Source organism: Theobroma cacao, chromosome 8 (assembly GCF_000208745.1).
Source record: "Theobroma cacao cultivar B97-61/B2 chromosome 8, Criollo_cocoa_genome_V2, whole genome shotgun sequence".
Classification (NCBI taxonomy): Eukaryota; Viridiplantae; Streptophyta; class Magnoliopsida; order Malvales; family Malvaceae; genus Theobroma; species Theobroma cacao.
In genome coordinates, this window is record NC_030857.1 from 9,090,457 (window position 1) to 9,104,496 (window position 14,040).

General features: G+C 35.7%; 2 protein-coding genes across 3 annotated transcripts; one reads left to right on the forward strand and one right to left on the reverse strand.

Moving 5' to 3' along the window:
• LOC18592766 (RNA-binding protein 38) lies at window positions 5,086-10,344 on the forward strand. 2 transcript variants are annotated; one of them, XM_007019640.2, is made up of 6 exons: window positions 5,086-5,711; window positions 5,955-6,087; window positions 6,596-6,731; window positions 7,277-7,313; window positions 8,468-8,741; window positions 9,038-10,344. In XM_007019640.2, the coding sequence occupies exons 1-6, from the start codon at window positions 5,529-5,531 to the stop codon at window positions 9,079-9,081; spliced, it is 807 nt and encodes a 268-aa protein (XP_007019702.2). In that variant the 5' UTR covers window positions 5,086-5,528; the 3' UTR covers window positions 9,082-10,344. The 2 variants fall into 2 exon arrangements, with proteins under 2 accessions (XP_007019702.2, XP_017981659.1); XM_018126170.1 differs by having other exon boundaries at window positions 5,089-5,711; window positions 9,018-10,344.
• On the reverse strand, window positions 11,472-12,065 carry LOC108663019 (uncharacterized mitochondrial protein AtMg00240-like). Its single transcript, XM_018125504.1, has 2 exons — window positions 11,726-12,065; window positions 11,472-11,617 (listed from the first exon to the last, which is right to left on the reverse strand). The coding sequence occupies exons 1-2, from the start codon at window positions 12,063-12,065 to the stop codon at window positions 11,472-11,474; spliced, it is 486 nt and encodes a 161-aa protein (XP_017980993.1).

Here is a 14,040-nt window from a genome sequence, read left to right on the forward strand (position 1 = left end):
GAACAAGCATACCATAAGGAATCTTTAATGAATTCATGATGCATTCTTTTTCAAAACAATGTAATTTGTTTCTATTCTTATTAAAAACCCCTCATCAAGCCTTTAAATGATTAATCATTTGAAAATCATTAACCCATACATAACGAACCATTTGAAGAATAAAAGCTTCAATATTACACAAGTAAGTCAAATACGACAACGAATCTTCGCTGCAGCGGAAAGACATTCTTGTTGCAGCGCAGCGACGTTGGGATTTAGTTATTAACCGAACGAAAGTTTCTCAACTGGCCAAGGATTTCTCACTAAACCTCCTCATTTTAAACTTAACTCATTTAATCCTTAATGTTGGAAGTCCATGCTCTAATATGGTAGCAAAGAAGTGAAAGATAGGACAACAATTGAATAAGATAGGAGACTAAAACAAAAAGTTTTTTGCTGCAGCAAAATTGCAACCCAGAAACAGAAAGTTTCTTATTGCAGCGAGAATGTATTTCGTTGCAACGAGAAGTTACAGTGTCATTCTAGCTGCAGCGAAAATGCATCCTCGCTGCAGCGAGTTTTCGACCAGCCTACCCTTTCAAAACCCGAGAGTTTCTTGCTGCATTGAGAATGATTCTCGCTGCAGCGAAATACAAGGCATCAAATGAAATTTCCCTTTCTCCCAAAGAAAACCACCCTGCTTAAAATGTTCAAAACCAATATGAAACACATAACAATTTCTCAAGGTTTAACATGTTAAGTTTCACATGCATTACAACCATAAACCATTATCCATCAATTTCCTATAACACACATATTTACATATATATATATACATATACGCATATACCCATTATCATCATCACACCATCCCATCATCATCATCACCAGCTCATGCGCACTCCCTACTCGCACATGGCTAGGTCATCACTGGGTTATGCGCACTCCCTACTCGCACATAATCGGGTCATCCTCGGCTTATGCGCACTCCCTACTCACACATAGCCGAGTCAATATAATTACACAACATTATATTCAAGCATATATGTATATCAACATAATGCAGCCACATAGAAATCCATAATAACCACATATCATAACATAAATCATTTTTCAAGAGCTTGTTCCCAAGGCATTCATTTTCATGAAAAATTGTATAAAATCATTCAAACGTTTGTCAAATACATTATATTCCTAAAATAAGTTTTGAAGGCAGTCCACTCACCACTTGATTGTAAAGCCTTTAGATGACTCCAATTCCCCTAATTGTCCAAATGAGATGACTGGGGCTTTCCTTAAAACCTAGGATCACATTAACATAAACAATAGATCAATTTACACACTATGAACTCTAAAAGCTATCTTCTTAGCTAGTTTTCAATTGCCACATTAAACGGCTATCTATGTTCACTATCTTAATCACTAAAAAGTAATGAACATAGTCAACAATAAAACAGCTCATAAATCCCAATTACTAGCCATTTTCTGCAGCTAAAAATCGAGCTTAGTTCATCACTTACCCTAGGGTTCCTTTGTAGTCAAATTCTCTTTCAATTGCTTCCAAATCAATGGAGTAATTCTCTCTATCTCTCTCTAGAACACCCAACTAGTGAGAGAAAGTCTGGAAATAAGCTTTATCAAGGGTTTTGAAGTGAAAGGATGAAAGAATTCAAAAGTTCTAGTCAAAAGGGTTCAAAGGTGTGAAAACTAGAGCTAGAGAGAAAATCATTCAAGCTTCAATCAAGCTTCCATGGAGTTTTGAAGAAACGTGAGAGAGGAGAAGAAGAAGAAGGCCAATTGGTGGAAAATCTCTAAAAGCTGCTGGAAATTCAAGATATTTATAGGCAATCTTATCATTTCCCTTAAAATTACGAAAATGCCTCTCCACCAATTAACTTATTCTCCTCCAATCTTTTATGCAATATTTTTGCTCTTTTAACACTGGGATAAGATCCATAATGGTCTAGACATGTTCGAGTTCATAAAAACTTAAAATTTTAACCCGAGGTGAAAAATGACCATTTTGCCCCTGTTATGAAAATTGTTGAAACTTCTAGTTTTCTTCGTGTTTTCATCAGCACACATCATTTATGCAGTCTTATACCCATTTAAATCTTAAAATATCATAAAACTTTCTTCTGGAAGCTTATTAGAGAAAATGACGAAACTATCCCTAGCTCGTATTATTACCTCTATACTTAGTTACAAGCCTATAGAGGTTGAGGTCTCACACTAATCATGGCTAATTTATACTTAATTTGGTGTTAATGTGGATAAGATAAGTTGTTATTGATTTATTTGTGCTTTTTTAGGTGTTTGAAAGAAGAATTTTAGTAAAAGAAGGATTTTAGTAAAAGAATGAGAGCAATGTTGAGGTGTAGACTTCCACTATATATATTTTGGTATTTTAATTATAACTCTCTCTATAGAGCCTCAAATGAAGCAATTCTTAAACCATTGGAAAGATAAGAGAAAAATTTACAACTTTCATGTTTACCACTTTGCCCAGTTCGACCTTGGAAGATGGTAAAAAATCTTGTCAAATTTGATGCACTGTAGTAGTCCTAGAACAATTACTATTTCTGTTAATTAATTGGACAAGGCTGCGACACAAATAGTTTGATGAGGAAATTCCTGCTGAAATTGACTTCTTTTTTCACCCAACTTGACCTAACTTCCAAGCCTATAAAAGTAACCTTTTAGAGAAAAAAAGAGGAGAACGAAGGCAACACCAGATTGAAAGCTAAGAGTCAAGCCGTAAAGTCATTGAAGCTGAGAAGATTTTGAAGGATTCAAGAAGACTTGGAAGATCAAGATTATAATTATTGAGTTTATTCTTTTTTATTATTTTTTTATTTTCTTAGTTTGTTTTTATTGTTTAAGCTTTATTCAATGATGATGTGTGATTTGATGGGGAACTAAATTGTTAATCTAAGATTACGATTGAACTTGTTATGTAGTCTGAATTATTTATCTCTCTTTTGATTATGTTTGATAGATTTAGATTGTTTATTTTATTCTGTTCTTAATGCTTCTAATTGTCTGATCACCAATTAGATTGAATTGGAAATCTAAGTTAAACCTTGACGAGAGATATTTAGGTAGACCTTGAATAGAATAGTGTATGATCGAATGCACTTAGTTGATTAGGTGATTTGATTTGCATATGGGGTAGACATACACTTATAAGCCATACGTAGCCAGGGTTAGAGCACAAACTTAATGAATTTTTCTTTAATTTAATTTGCATAGACATATAGTAAATTAATTTGGAGAGATATTTTTATAAGAAACTCGACAGAGACTTTAAATAATTTAGTACTCTAGGTTAGCAACTTAATCCATTAAACAGAGTTAAGAGAGAGAGACAATAATCATATGAAGTATTGAGGGATATTATAATATTAGGTCTAGTAGTTGATTAAAGTTTCAGTTTAGTAGTTTTAATTTTTCTTTTTAATAATTTTAAAATTCGGTTGCTTGAATAAGATTAGGGTATTATAATTTTAGTAGTTAATAGTAAGAATTAAAACAATTATTCGTGAGAATGATACTCTACTTCATTACTATATTACTTATTAACGATACGTGTACTTGCGTGAGAAATCGATAACAACATCTTACATCCCAAAACATTCTAGTATATTTTTAATGTACTTATTTTGTGACAAACATAACCTACACGCACCTCTATATCTCTATATCCAATATTTTCTTCATAGCACCTAAGTCTTTTATTTTAAACTCACCACTGAGCTGTTTTTTAATACATTAATTTCTAACATACTATTAACAGCAATAAAATGTCATTTACACACACAACAAATGAATAAATGAATTATTTGGAAGCTTTCTACATTATACACAACTATTACACACACTCCAAGAATACTCATGTGCCTCCATGAACATATCAAACCTTTTATACCATTGCTTAAGAGATTGTTTCAAGCCATATAATGACCTCTTAAGAATACACACATAATCTTTCACACCTGGAACATTGAATCTCTCGGGTTGTTGTATGTAGATCCTCTGTTCAAGCTTACCATGTAAGAATAGTAGCTCATACTCAAGATCAAACTATGCCACTATAACAAGCAAATGCTCAAACTCGACTATGCTTCGCAATAAGAGAGAATATCTTATTGTAGTTGTTTCCTTCTCTTTGTGGATAGCACTTTGCCACTGGTGTACATAATAATATCTTTTAACATGTATCATATCGAAGCTTTATCAATTCAACATATGTACACTTTGGTACACATATTAAATATAAGATTAGAAACGGTTTATTGTTATATAGAAACAACATGGAATTAACAGTTTAGCAAATCTTTCATTAAAAAAAAAAAAACCCTTTGAAGAAATAGGAGGGTTGTATGATACAAAAAAACATAATGATATCAAGACCCTATGATAGGGTTTGCAAGAAGACAGTGGAGTGTGGCTGTGAGTTGGAATTGAAGAGGGAAGACAGCGTTTGCCTTAGTCAGAATAATACTAGCTCTGTCTTATCAACCATTAATTTTATTTATTTATTAATTAATTATAACACTTGCAAAATTAGAGACACGCATTAGCCTTCCAGTCCCCTTAGAGAACAATAAAATAGTAGTTTAATAGGTTACCAACACATGAGTGTTTTTCCAACCAAGAGATACACACAGAATCACAACTTTAGTAACGAGAGAAGCAACAACCAATTGGATAATTGACCGTTGACCTCCCGCCTGATTTCATTCTCCCTAATTCCCTCCCGTTCCCTTCCCTTAATATCTCCGTTCCGTTAATGCCACTACGTACCTTGCCCAACATGATTGCAAATGGGCAAGGTATGTCTCGTAGTTTTGATAAAAGTCTGAGCCTAGGACTGTCATTTCCTCCAATTCTCTTAAAATAATAGAAAGTACAGCTATGCGGACATAATAATTCTGCATTAAGCAATACCAGTCGCGGAAGAGCACGTGTGGTCGAAAACATTGTAGTGGAGTGGAAGAATGGGCAACACGGCGCGTGAATGAGTGAAATACAGAATGCAAAGCTGTGGGGGCTGCATGTGTATATAATTCATGTCCGTATTATGAGAGAGGCTTTCCTCTTTTTCCAACTTTTGCTTTCTCTTCCCTCCCAATTCTCTCTTTCTCTTTCTCTTTCCATCTCTCTGACCTAATTGTGTCTTTGATCAACGCCACCAAATTCACCTCTAATTCTAAATCTAGGGAAGATCCATCCAATCCAAGTAACAGTGGTCTGTCTTTCTTTAGCCTGTGGCTTCTTGGTTTGGTTGCCATATACTTAGATCTATATTTTGCCACACGCATCCCTACAGGGACTTATTTAACATATACAAAATATCACTCCACAAGGTTTTTCTTTCTTTTTTGCTCACCTGTTTTTCTCCTTCGGGTGATAACGATAAAACAAGGGCCATCAAGGAGAGGAAGAAGAGCAAGGACTACAAGGGAAGGGAAGGGAAGAGAAGAGAAGAGATCATCGATCCTAAGTTGTTTCTGTTATTCTCAGAGTAGTGAAAGGACAAGAAAAAGATGACTCCAGCTAATTTGGCAGGTCAGTTTGGTGACACCACTTACACCAAGGTGTTTGTTGGAGGGCTGGCATGGGAGACCCAGAAGGATACCATGAAGAAGTACTTTGAGCAGTTTGGTGAGATCTTGGAGGCTGTGGTCATCACTGATAAGGCCACTGGGAGATCTAAAGGCTATGGATTTGTATGCTCTTCTATCTCTCTTTTTACCTGGTCATTCCATTCTCCAATCTTTATATCATATTATTTTTTTTATCACTAGATCTTCAAGTAAATAAAAGATCTAGTGATGGATTTTACACAAAATGAAAAGCAAAATAGAAAGTAGACCATTTTGTGTACAATATACTTTATTGTTTTTTAATAGTTGGATGATATTTTTTGTGATAATGGATATGAGACAGAAAATGTGCTGTTTCTACTGCAGGTAACTTTTCGTGAGCCCGAAGCTGCCATGAGAGCTTGCGTTGATGCTGCTCCTGTGATCGATGGGAGAAGGGCTAATTGCAATCTGGCTTCTTTGGGTGTTCAAAGATCCAAACCCTCTACTCCAAAGCATGGTGAGCAGCTTTTTCATGCTTTTGGTTTTACCTGAATTTAGGTTTTGGGTGATGGCATACATATCAGATCTGGAGAAAAGTTTTTGGTTTTTTTATTGTTACTGATCATCAAAGGCTGGCAAGTGGTTACCTATTCAACATTATCTGTAAAAACTTGGATCGCCAGGGCCCAAGAAAATATTCCGTTTGCAGCAAACAAAAATTCACAGTCAAATACAGCTATGAATATTCTTCAAAAAAAAAAAAAAAATCGAGAATGTTAATTCTTGAAAAACAAAAACTCAGCCTTTGAATATTGCATGGGAAGTGCGTTTGTGTTTTTACAACATTCATTCTCATCTTCTGACGTCGTTTTCTTGGAAAATTTGCATACACATGCCAATATTTATCCAAAATGTTTGGTTCAGGACATGCATATTCCTGCATTAAAGGAGCATTGCATACATTAATTTTGTTAGTTGATTTTGGTTATAAAATCAATGAAATTAAATATATATATATTTGGCAGGAGGGACAGGCAGGAATTTTAGGGTGATGAGCTCTTTTCAGACAGGGTTTGGAGGGGGAGTGGGAACAGCTTTTCCTTCGGCTGCAACCTTCCCTCATTATGCCATCCAACAAGGGATTCCTTATAATGTTTATGGGTATGCTTTTTCTCCTCTCTCCTCTGCTCTATGCCATGTGTGTATGGGAAGCTGCATGCACGTGCATTGCCAACTCATGGACACCCAACACCATCGAACTAGCTAGGGCTGTCAAGCACGCTCATCCACCTTCTCTCTCTCTTTTTCTCTCTCCAACAAAAGTAAAGTTATTGATGAAACTCAGATGCATCAGAGCCATATATATATATATATATTCATAGTGTCACTGTTAACAACATAATAATAATAATTAATTAAGTAATTATTCCTATCATATGATGGACGCTTTCTCTCTCAAACTTGTTTAATTTAGAACGATTAACAGTAGAACCTTTGAAACAGTAGAACTAATGTTCATGTTATGCACTACATGCACATGCACACCCACGATCACAGAAGATAGGCAAATGCATCTCGCTGCTTTCATTCATATGTTTATTCTATTTCGGCTGTTTTATATGTATATTTCAAACTTTGACTGATTTCTTGAGTGATTTCTAACTTTATTTCTTTTTTCTCTTTGCATTGCCTTCACACCCTTTCAGGTACTCCCCATACTCGCCAGATTACACATACCCTACGGTTTGTACAGATTTCTCCTTTTCTTTTTGCTTTATCCTCACTACATCTTAGGATGCTCTTTCAAGGTTACCTTTTTAAGAAAACAATGACCCTTTACCTATCATTAATTCTAATATATATATATATATATATGGATTTCGTAGTAAGTTGTTTAATTTCCTTTCAAAAAGGAAGAATTATTTTGGGAAATAGATGATACTAATAAGTAATAAGAACCATGCATTTATATCATTAATCAAATTTATTTTGAGGCAGTTTGGTTGAGGTCTTAGCCTTTTTAAATATATGTCATTGGTTGGATGGAGCTGGCGGAAGATAACTTGTGTATCAGTTGTTACATTACTCAACACTTTACTTGTGAGCAGATCATCACCGACCTTATACCAACAACTTTACAGCATTTAAGATTACTTCAAATAACCCATTAGACAACGGCACCATAACCATGCATATAATTCGCTTTTAAGATATTACTGTTCATCAACACTTTGAGAAATCACATGTCATATGTAGAATGCCTAGGATTTTGGAGTAAAAAATTATGATAATATGTTGTTTGAAGTTCCAAAATTAATTTTTTTAGTCTTTTTGGTGTGAATAAATCATCAAGTTTAACATAGGAAAGAAAATTTCAAAATCATAATGCTTAAGAGAATAATAAAACTACTTTCTAAGAAAAAATGGACATTTCTTTGGAAGATAACGAGCAGTGTAAGATTAAGCTCAATGAAGAGAGACATAAAAATGTGACAGTGAGACCCTTGATTAAAATGCATTATTTGTAGAAACGTTTGTCAAACAAACTCCTAATTTTCAAGGGGCCGGGGGACGTATAACAGGCAGGCCCTGTCCAGGTCAGAGACTATGTACTGGTTGGTCCAGCAGGCCAGCTAGCCCTGGTGTCTTTGCTTTGTCTTCAACTTCTTGATCATTAGAAATTGGACCTGTGGTCCACCCCTCACACTTACAGTTTGTGGAATTGCAAGCACTAGAATTATATTTCCTATCTGTTTCGATTGACTGTTTACAACACATTGTCAAAGGAGTTACTTGAACTTGATTATACATATTATAGACGTTGGCCATAATAGCATGTAGGTGCCCACGTGCATACAGAAATATTAACTGTTTTGAATTGTCTTCTTATGGTTCAGAGCTACTACAGTGTGTATGGAGGGGCCACTGCCCAGTATCCAGTGTATGGTGCAGGCCCTGGTGGGTTGATGACTGGTGCAGGAACAACATTCTACCCCTATCTTCAATTTGGAGAAGGAACTGGGGGAGCCACCGGCTACACCTCGGGTCAGGGATATGGTGTCCAATATCCACATCACCCGTTTCAGTACTCGGCGGTTAACTCAACTGGGAGTTACCCGCAGCACTATGGTGCACCCATGTCTCTTGCACCTACTCCAGCCTTGCAATCAGGTTTGTACTACTTGAACAATTTATGCAACTATTTTATTTTTGTCTGAAACAACTTATTCAAGGTGTTATCCTCTCTCAACACCACACCCACACAAACGGCCCCACCCCACCCCTCCCCCCCCCCCCAAAAAAAAAAAAAAATCTTTTTTCTGTCATTTATGTATATTACATTTAGCTATGCATAGAGAGACAATTTAAAGTACATTTGTGCATATATAATTGTATAATCTTATAATTATTTATCTACTGGAATAAGGGTACTAATATCTTTGACAGTGTGTTTTGCTGTGCCACAGGCGTGACCATGGCTCTTCATGCCCCAGCAGTTCCCCATCGTTAAGAGACTCATTCCAAGCTAGCTATTCCACATTTCTTCAGCTGCTCTAAAGTCTCAACCTTCGGCCTAACCATGGTTCTCTTTCTCCCTCTGTCTCTATCTAACTCAAAGCCCGTGCTTGGCATCAGGGCCTTTGCACGCACAAACAAGGTCCCCCATAGGGGCCACAAATCACCTCCGAAACTGGAGAATCATGCATGTTTTTTCTGTTGCATCTTTTTCAAACAAGGGTTCCTTGAAGAGAACCAAAGCATTTTATCTCAACTCCAACTCAGCTATTGGAACAGCTAAGTTGGGATACTTTTTGTATCTCCGGCCCAGAAAGGCCAATTAAAACAAACTTTTTTTGTAACTTTAGCCTAGGCAAGGCTAATAAACAGAAAATGGTTTGCAAAAACTGTAAATTCAACAACACAAAATGCAAGCCTCGCATCTTCAAATTTAGTCTTTTAATGGCTAATCCCTCCAACTTTGGCTAATCACCTCTTGGTAATGAGGCAGTTTTAGCAAAAATCATGGGCATTGGACGCCCCAACGTTTTTTTTTTTCTTTTTGGTGCATTGACATCTAGTCTTAGGGTTTAAAAACTAGCTAGGGCAATGTAGTCATGTTTTTATAAATGCTTTTCCAACATCACGTCAGATCTTTATATAATATGTTTTAAACAACACCATCTTCCCTTAGGGAAAGGGAAGAAAATGTTAACTAACGCTTGTTTCTTGTAAATTCATTGTGGCTAAACTTTGGGAGTATTAGCCCCTTTTCATTAAACTATAAATAGGAGGGTTAGTGTTTGTCCTTTTGCATTTAGCTTTTCTAATATTTCATCATGAAAGAACTCCATCAATGGATGTGGAGCTCAAAGCATTTGCATGTAACCCTGGGAGATATTTTGGTTCCTTAGGGTTCTTCTCTTCTAACCCACCAACCATGGTTAGGACTTAGGTAATCCTCATCACTCTCTCTCTTTCTCTCTCCTTCCCTCCCTCTCTCTCTTGAACTTTCACTTGGAGATGGTACTTGATACTCTTTATATGTATAAGCGTATGGTTTGGATTGTAAGTAGGGATCGATCGATGCTACTTAGAAGATGATTCATTCTCCATCTTTGATGGTTGAGAATGGATATGCTACTTACTATGCTTTAATTTCAGACTGTTATGCTTACTGCTGCTAATGCTTTGTCCTTGATCAGCAAACTGTGATGTTCTAAAGTTAAAATTTTGTCGTGTTTAATATTTGGCCTAAAATCATTGCTGCTTACAACCACTCAAGTATGGCAACTGTTGCTTTCGTATTCAATTCTTTTTTACACAATATAAAAGTGCTTCAACCCAATTTATCCTTGAAAAATTGTTCCATCTCTTCGATTGCAGCAACATGCATGCTATATCTAGAAACGAAATCCAATTACATATCCAATTAATGCAAAAATGAGAATTTTAAAGGGGAAGAATAAAAGCTCCAATTAATGCAAAACACTTGTGATCGATTGTAATGTCATTTTTGAGTTCATCCTTGTTTCTTGCTAAGGATCTGTACTGGGGAAAATTCTTCTTCACAATGGCGCGTCTACAAGCCCATAATTAGTATAATATCGTAGACATCCATTTTTGTATCTATATATGCTAATGGCGATCAGCCCAAGAGGGATCAATGCATGATAAAATTTTCTTGACCAACCTGTTGGTTATTTTTGTTGAGATTTCCAGAAAAATACTCAGAAAGATGAACAAAATAATTCTCTGTGAAGAAGAAGAAAAGAACAAAAATGAGACGCTTCAATATCTGGAAATTAAAAGATTCTCACACCCTTCATTATGTCATTTCTAGCATTATATATTTTCTAAAAAAAAAAAAGCTAGCTAAGGTGTGTAGATGCAGCCTTGAGAAACAAAATCCTAAAACGTTGGAGCACTGAAATCGAACAAGAAGAACAATACGATAGTAAACAAGTCGTTTAGACACATAACTATAGTAGCCAAGTTAAACAACATAACAAACAATTGTTTCATACATAGGAAATAAAACAACAATTAAAACGACATTACAAAGGTGCGTATCATAACAAGTATTTGGTAAAGTTGACATGGCAACGTTTTGGAGTAATAAAGGACTATCTTCAATCTTCAAAAAATCTGTTCGCTCCCTCCAAAAACATCTACTCCTTTGATTCACCCAGATCAAGCACACTGATTCACCAAATTATGATCATTCTTCAACACACCCCTGTGATCAAAAGTCTAGTTTACTCCTAGTCGAGATCTTAGAATTTTAAGACATTCTTTACCCAAAGCCCTTGTAAATATAACTGCCAATTTCAAGTCAGTTTGATAGTACCTTAGTTCAATCTACTGCTCCTTCATTGCATCCCTCAGTGCATGATACTTCACTCAAATATGCTTTGTGCGACCGTGATGAATTGGATTTTTAGCTATAGAGACAGCAAATTGATTGTCCACATGAAGTACAGTACCTTTCTTTTGAATAAACCCAACATCCAAAAGTATCTTCCTCAACCAGTGAACATGGTTAGTAGCTGCAGTTGTAGCAATATACTCAACTTCAGCTGAGAATTGTGCAACTATCTCTTATTTTTTTGAATTCCAAGTAAACACTACATTTCCAAATGAAAAAAAAAAACCACCAGTGCTTTTGGAGTCATCAACTAACCCTGCCCAATCACTGTCACTGAAACCTTGAAGCTCACCAGTATCCCTCTTCCTATACTTGAGACCAACCTCCACTGTCCCTTTTATATACCTTAGAATCCTGTTTGCAACTTTGAAATGCAACAAAGAAGGTGTTTGCATAAACCTTGACAACAGACTTGTAGCATACATGATGTCAGGTATAATGGCTGACAAGAACAATAGTGATCCAATCATACTCTTGTAAATATAACCATACGCATTTGTTGAACCATCACTTTTACTCAATCTTTTGCGAACAGTAAGATGATTGTTGATTGGCTTGTAGGCATCCATGTTAAACTTTTTTAATAGATCTCTTGCATATTTTGACTGATGCAAAATGATTTGATCTACTTCTTGTTGAACTTCCATCCCAAGAAAATAAGTCATCAGGGGCCTAAGTCAGTCATCTCAAATGTAGACATCATTTGCATTTTAAATTCTTCCAAGTATTCAATAACTGGCCTAATAATCAGCAAGTCATCCATATACAAGGCAACTATCAACATGATTGAATCATTAGAACTTCTCACATAGAGATTAGGTTCAGTTCGGCTTCTATTAAACTTTTGGCTTTTCAAATAGTCATCAATCCTTTCATACCAAGCTTTGGGAACTTGTTTAGGTCCATACAAAGCTTTAATAAGCTTACAAACTTTGTTGTCAGCACCTTTTACTTCATACCCTTCAGGTTGTGCAATATAAATGTCTTCTTTTAAAATACCATTCAAAAAAGCTGATTTCACAAAGAGTATATGAAATTAATATATGAGTGTGCAGGAAAATTAATATATGAGTGTGCAAAAAAATTAATATATGAGTGTGCAGGAAAATTAATATATGAAATTAATCATTTAACTCCTCAAAGAGTATATCAAAGGAAAAAGAGGAATAAAAATAACAAGATGTAACTATCTAACAAGGAGGAAGCTTATTGGTGAAATAAGGAAGAATATTGGTTGACCAAGTTTCAAATTGGAGGAATGGCAGGCTGAAGAGTTTGAGAAACAGAACCAACTTAGTCGATCAAGTCAGTCAACTAAGTGCTCTCTGCCAAGATCTACAAACTAGAAACAGAATCAACTTAGTCGACTAAGTCAGTCGACTAAGAACTCTCTATCTGCAATTTGAACCAGAGCACTACAAGACAGATTAACGGTTAGAACTCATTCTCAACTGTTTTCAACAGCCATAAACTGCCAAACTATCATCAGAGTTGTATCTCTAAGTATAAAAGAGTCTTCCAACAATTAGAAATAAGTTTTTGAGAAGCCTTGAAAGAGATTTGAGCTATAGAAAGTTGATAAACAAGCTTCACTGCACTTGTATGCACTTAAACGCCTACTCTTTATATTTGTATTTAGCACTCAATCTTGTACCACTCAGATCAACCAGTGATCATAGGTACTTTCTTTTACTACCTTTCTTGTATTCTTAGAGTGAGGAAGTCACTCTAAGGGGTTATTCAAGCTTGGGATAGCTTGATTGTTGTAGGTTGTGGTTGAGCCTTGGAAAACCACTTTGGGGTTTTAGTTGAGTCCGTTAAAAACTAGTGTAAAAGGTTTTAGCTATGCTTGGTAAAAGCCATTGTAAGGCTTGGTGAAAGGTTGTGAATTTCACTGGTTCTTAGTGGATTTGTGGGAAAATCCTTGATTGGATAATCAAGGTAGTGGATGTAGGTCTTGGACTGAACCACTCTAAATTGCTGTGCATCCTATACTCTGTTCTTATTTTCTTAAGTTTTGAAAATTAGTTTACAATATTGTTAAGAGCCAAATTGTGCTATTTACTCCCCCTTAGCACATATTATAGGGACAAACATTTTCTAACCTTTCTTTGCTAATAAAGCAGCTAACAGTCTTATAAAATCATGTTTAGCCACAAGCGCAAAGGTTTCAAAGAAATCAATATCATAAGTTTGAGCATACCCTTTGAGCACTAACTTGGCCTTGTATTTATTGACTGAGCCATCTGGATTCAGCTTGGTTCTGTAAATCCATTTGTGTCACGACCAAATTTCCTTGGCCATGACCGGCTCATGAGCTCAATGAGCATAGCTCACTAAGCCCAAGCAAGCCTATCCATTTACCTTTGCTTAACAAATTTATCATATCATGCATACACATACACACCTTTTCGCAAGTGTGAACATAGCCAAAACACAATGGCATTATCGATAATAATATACATGCACTATACCAGTCATGTATTTAGCAATTTACATTGCATACACATATTCACATTGTTAGATTGTATTCACAATACAAAA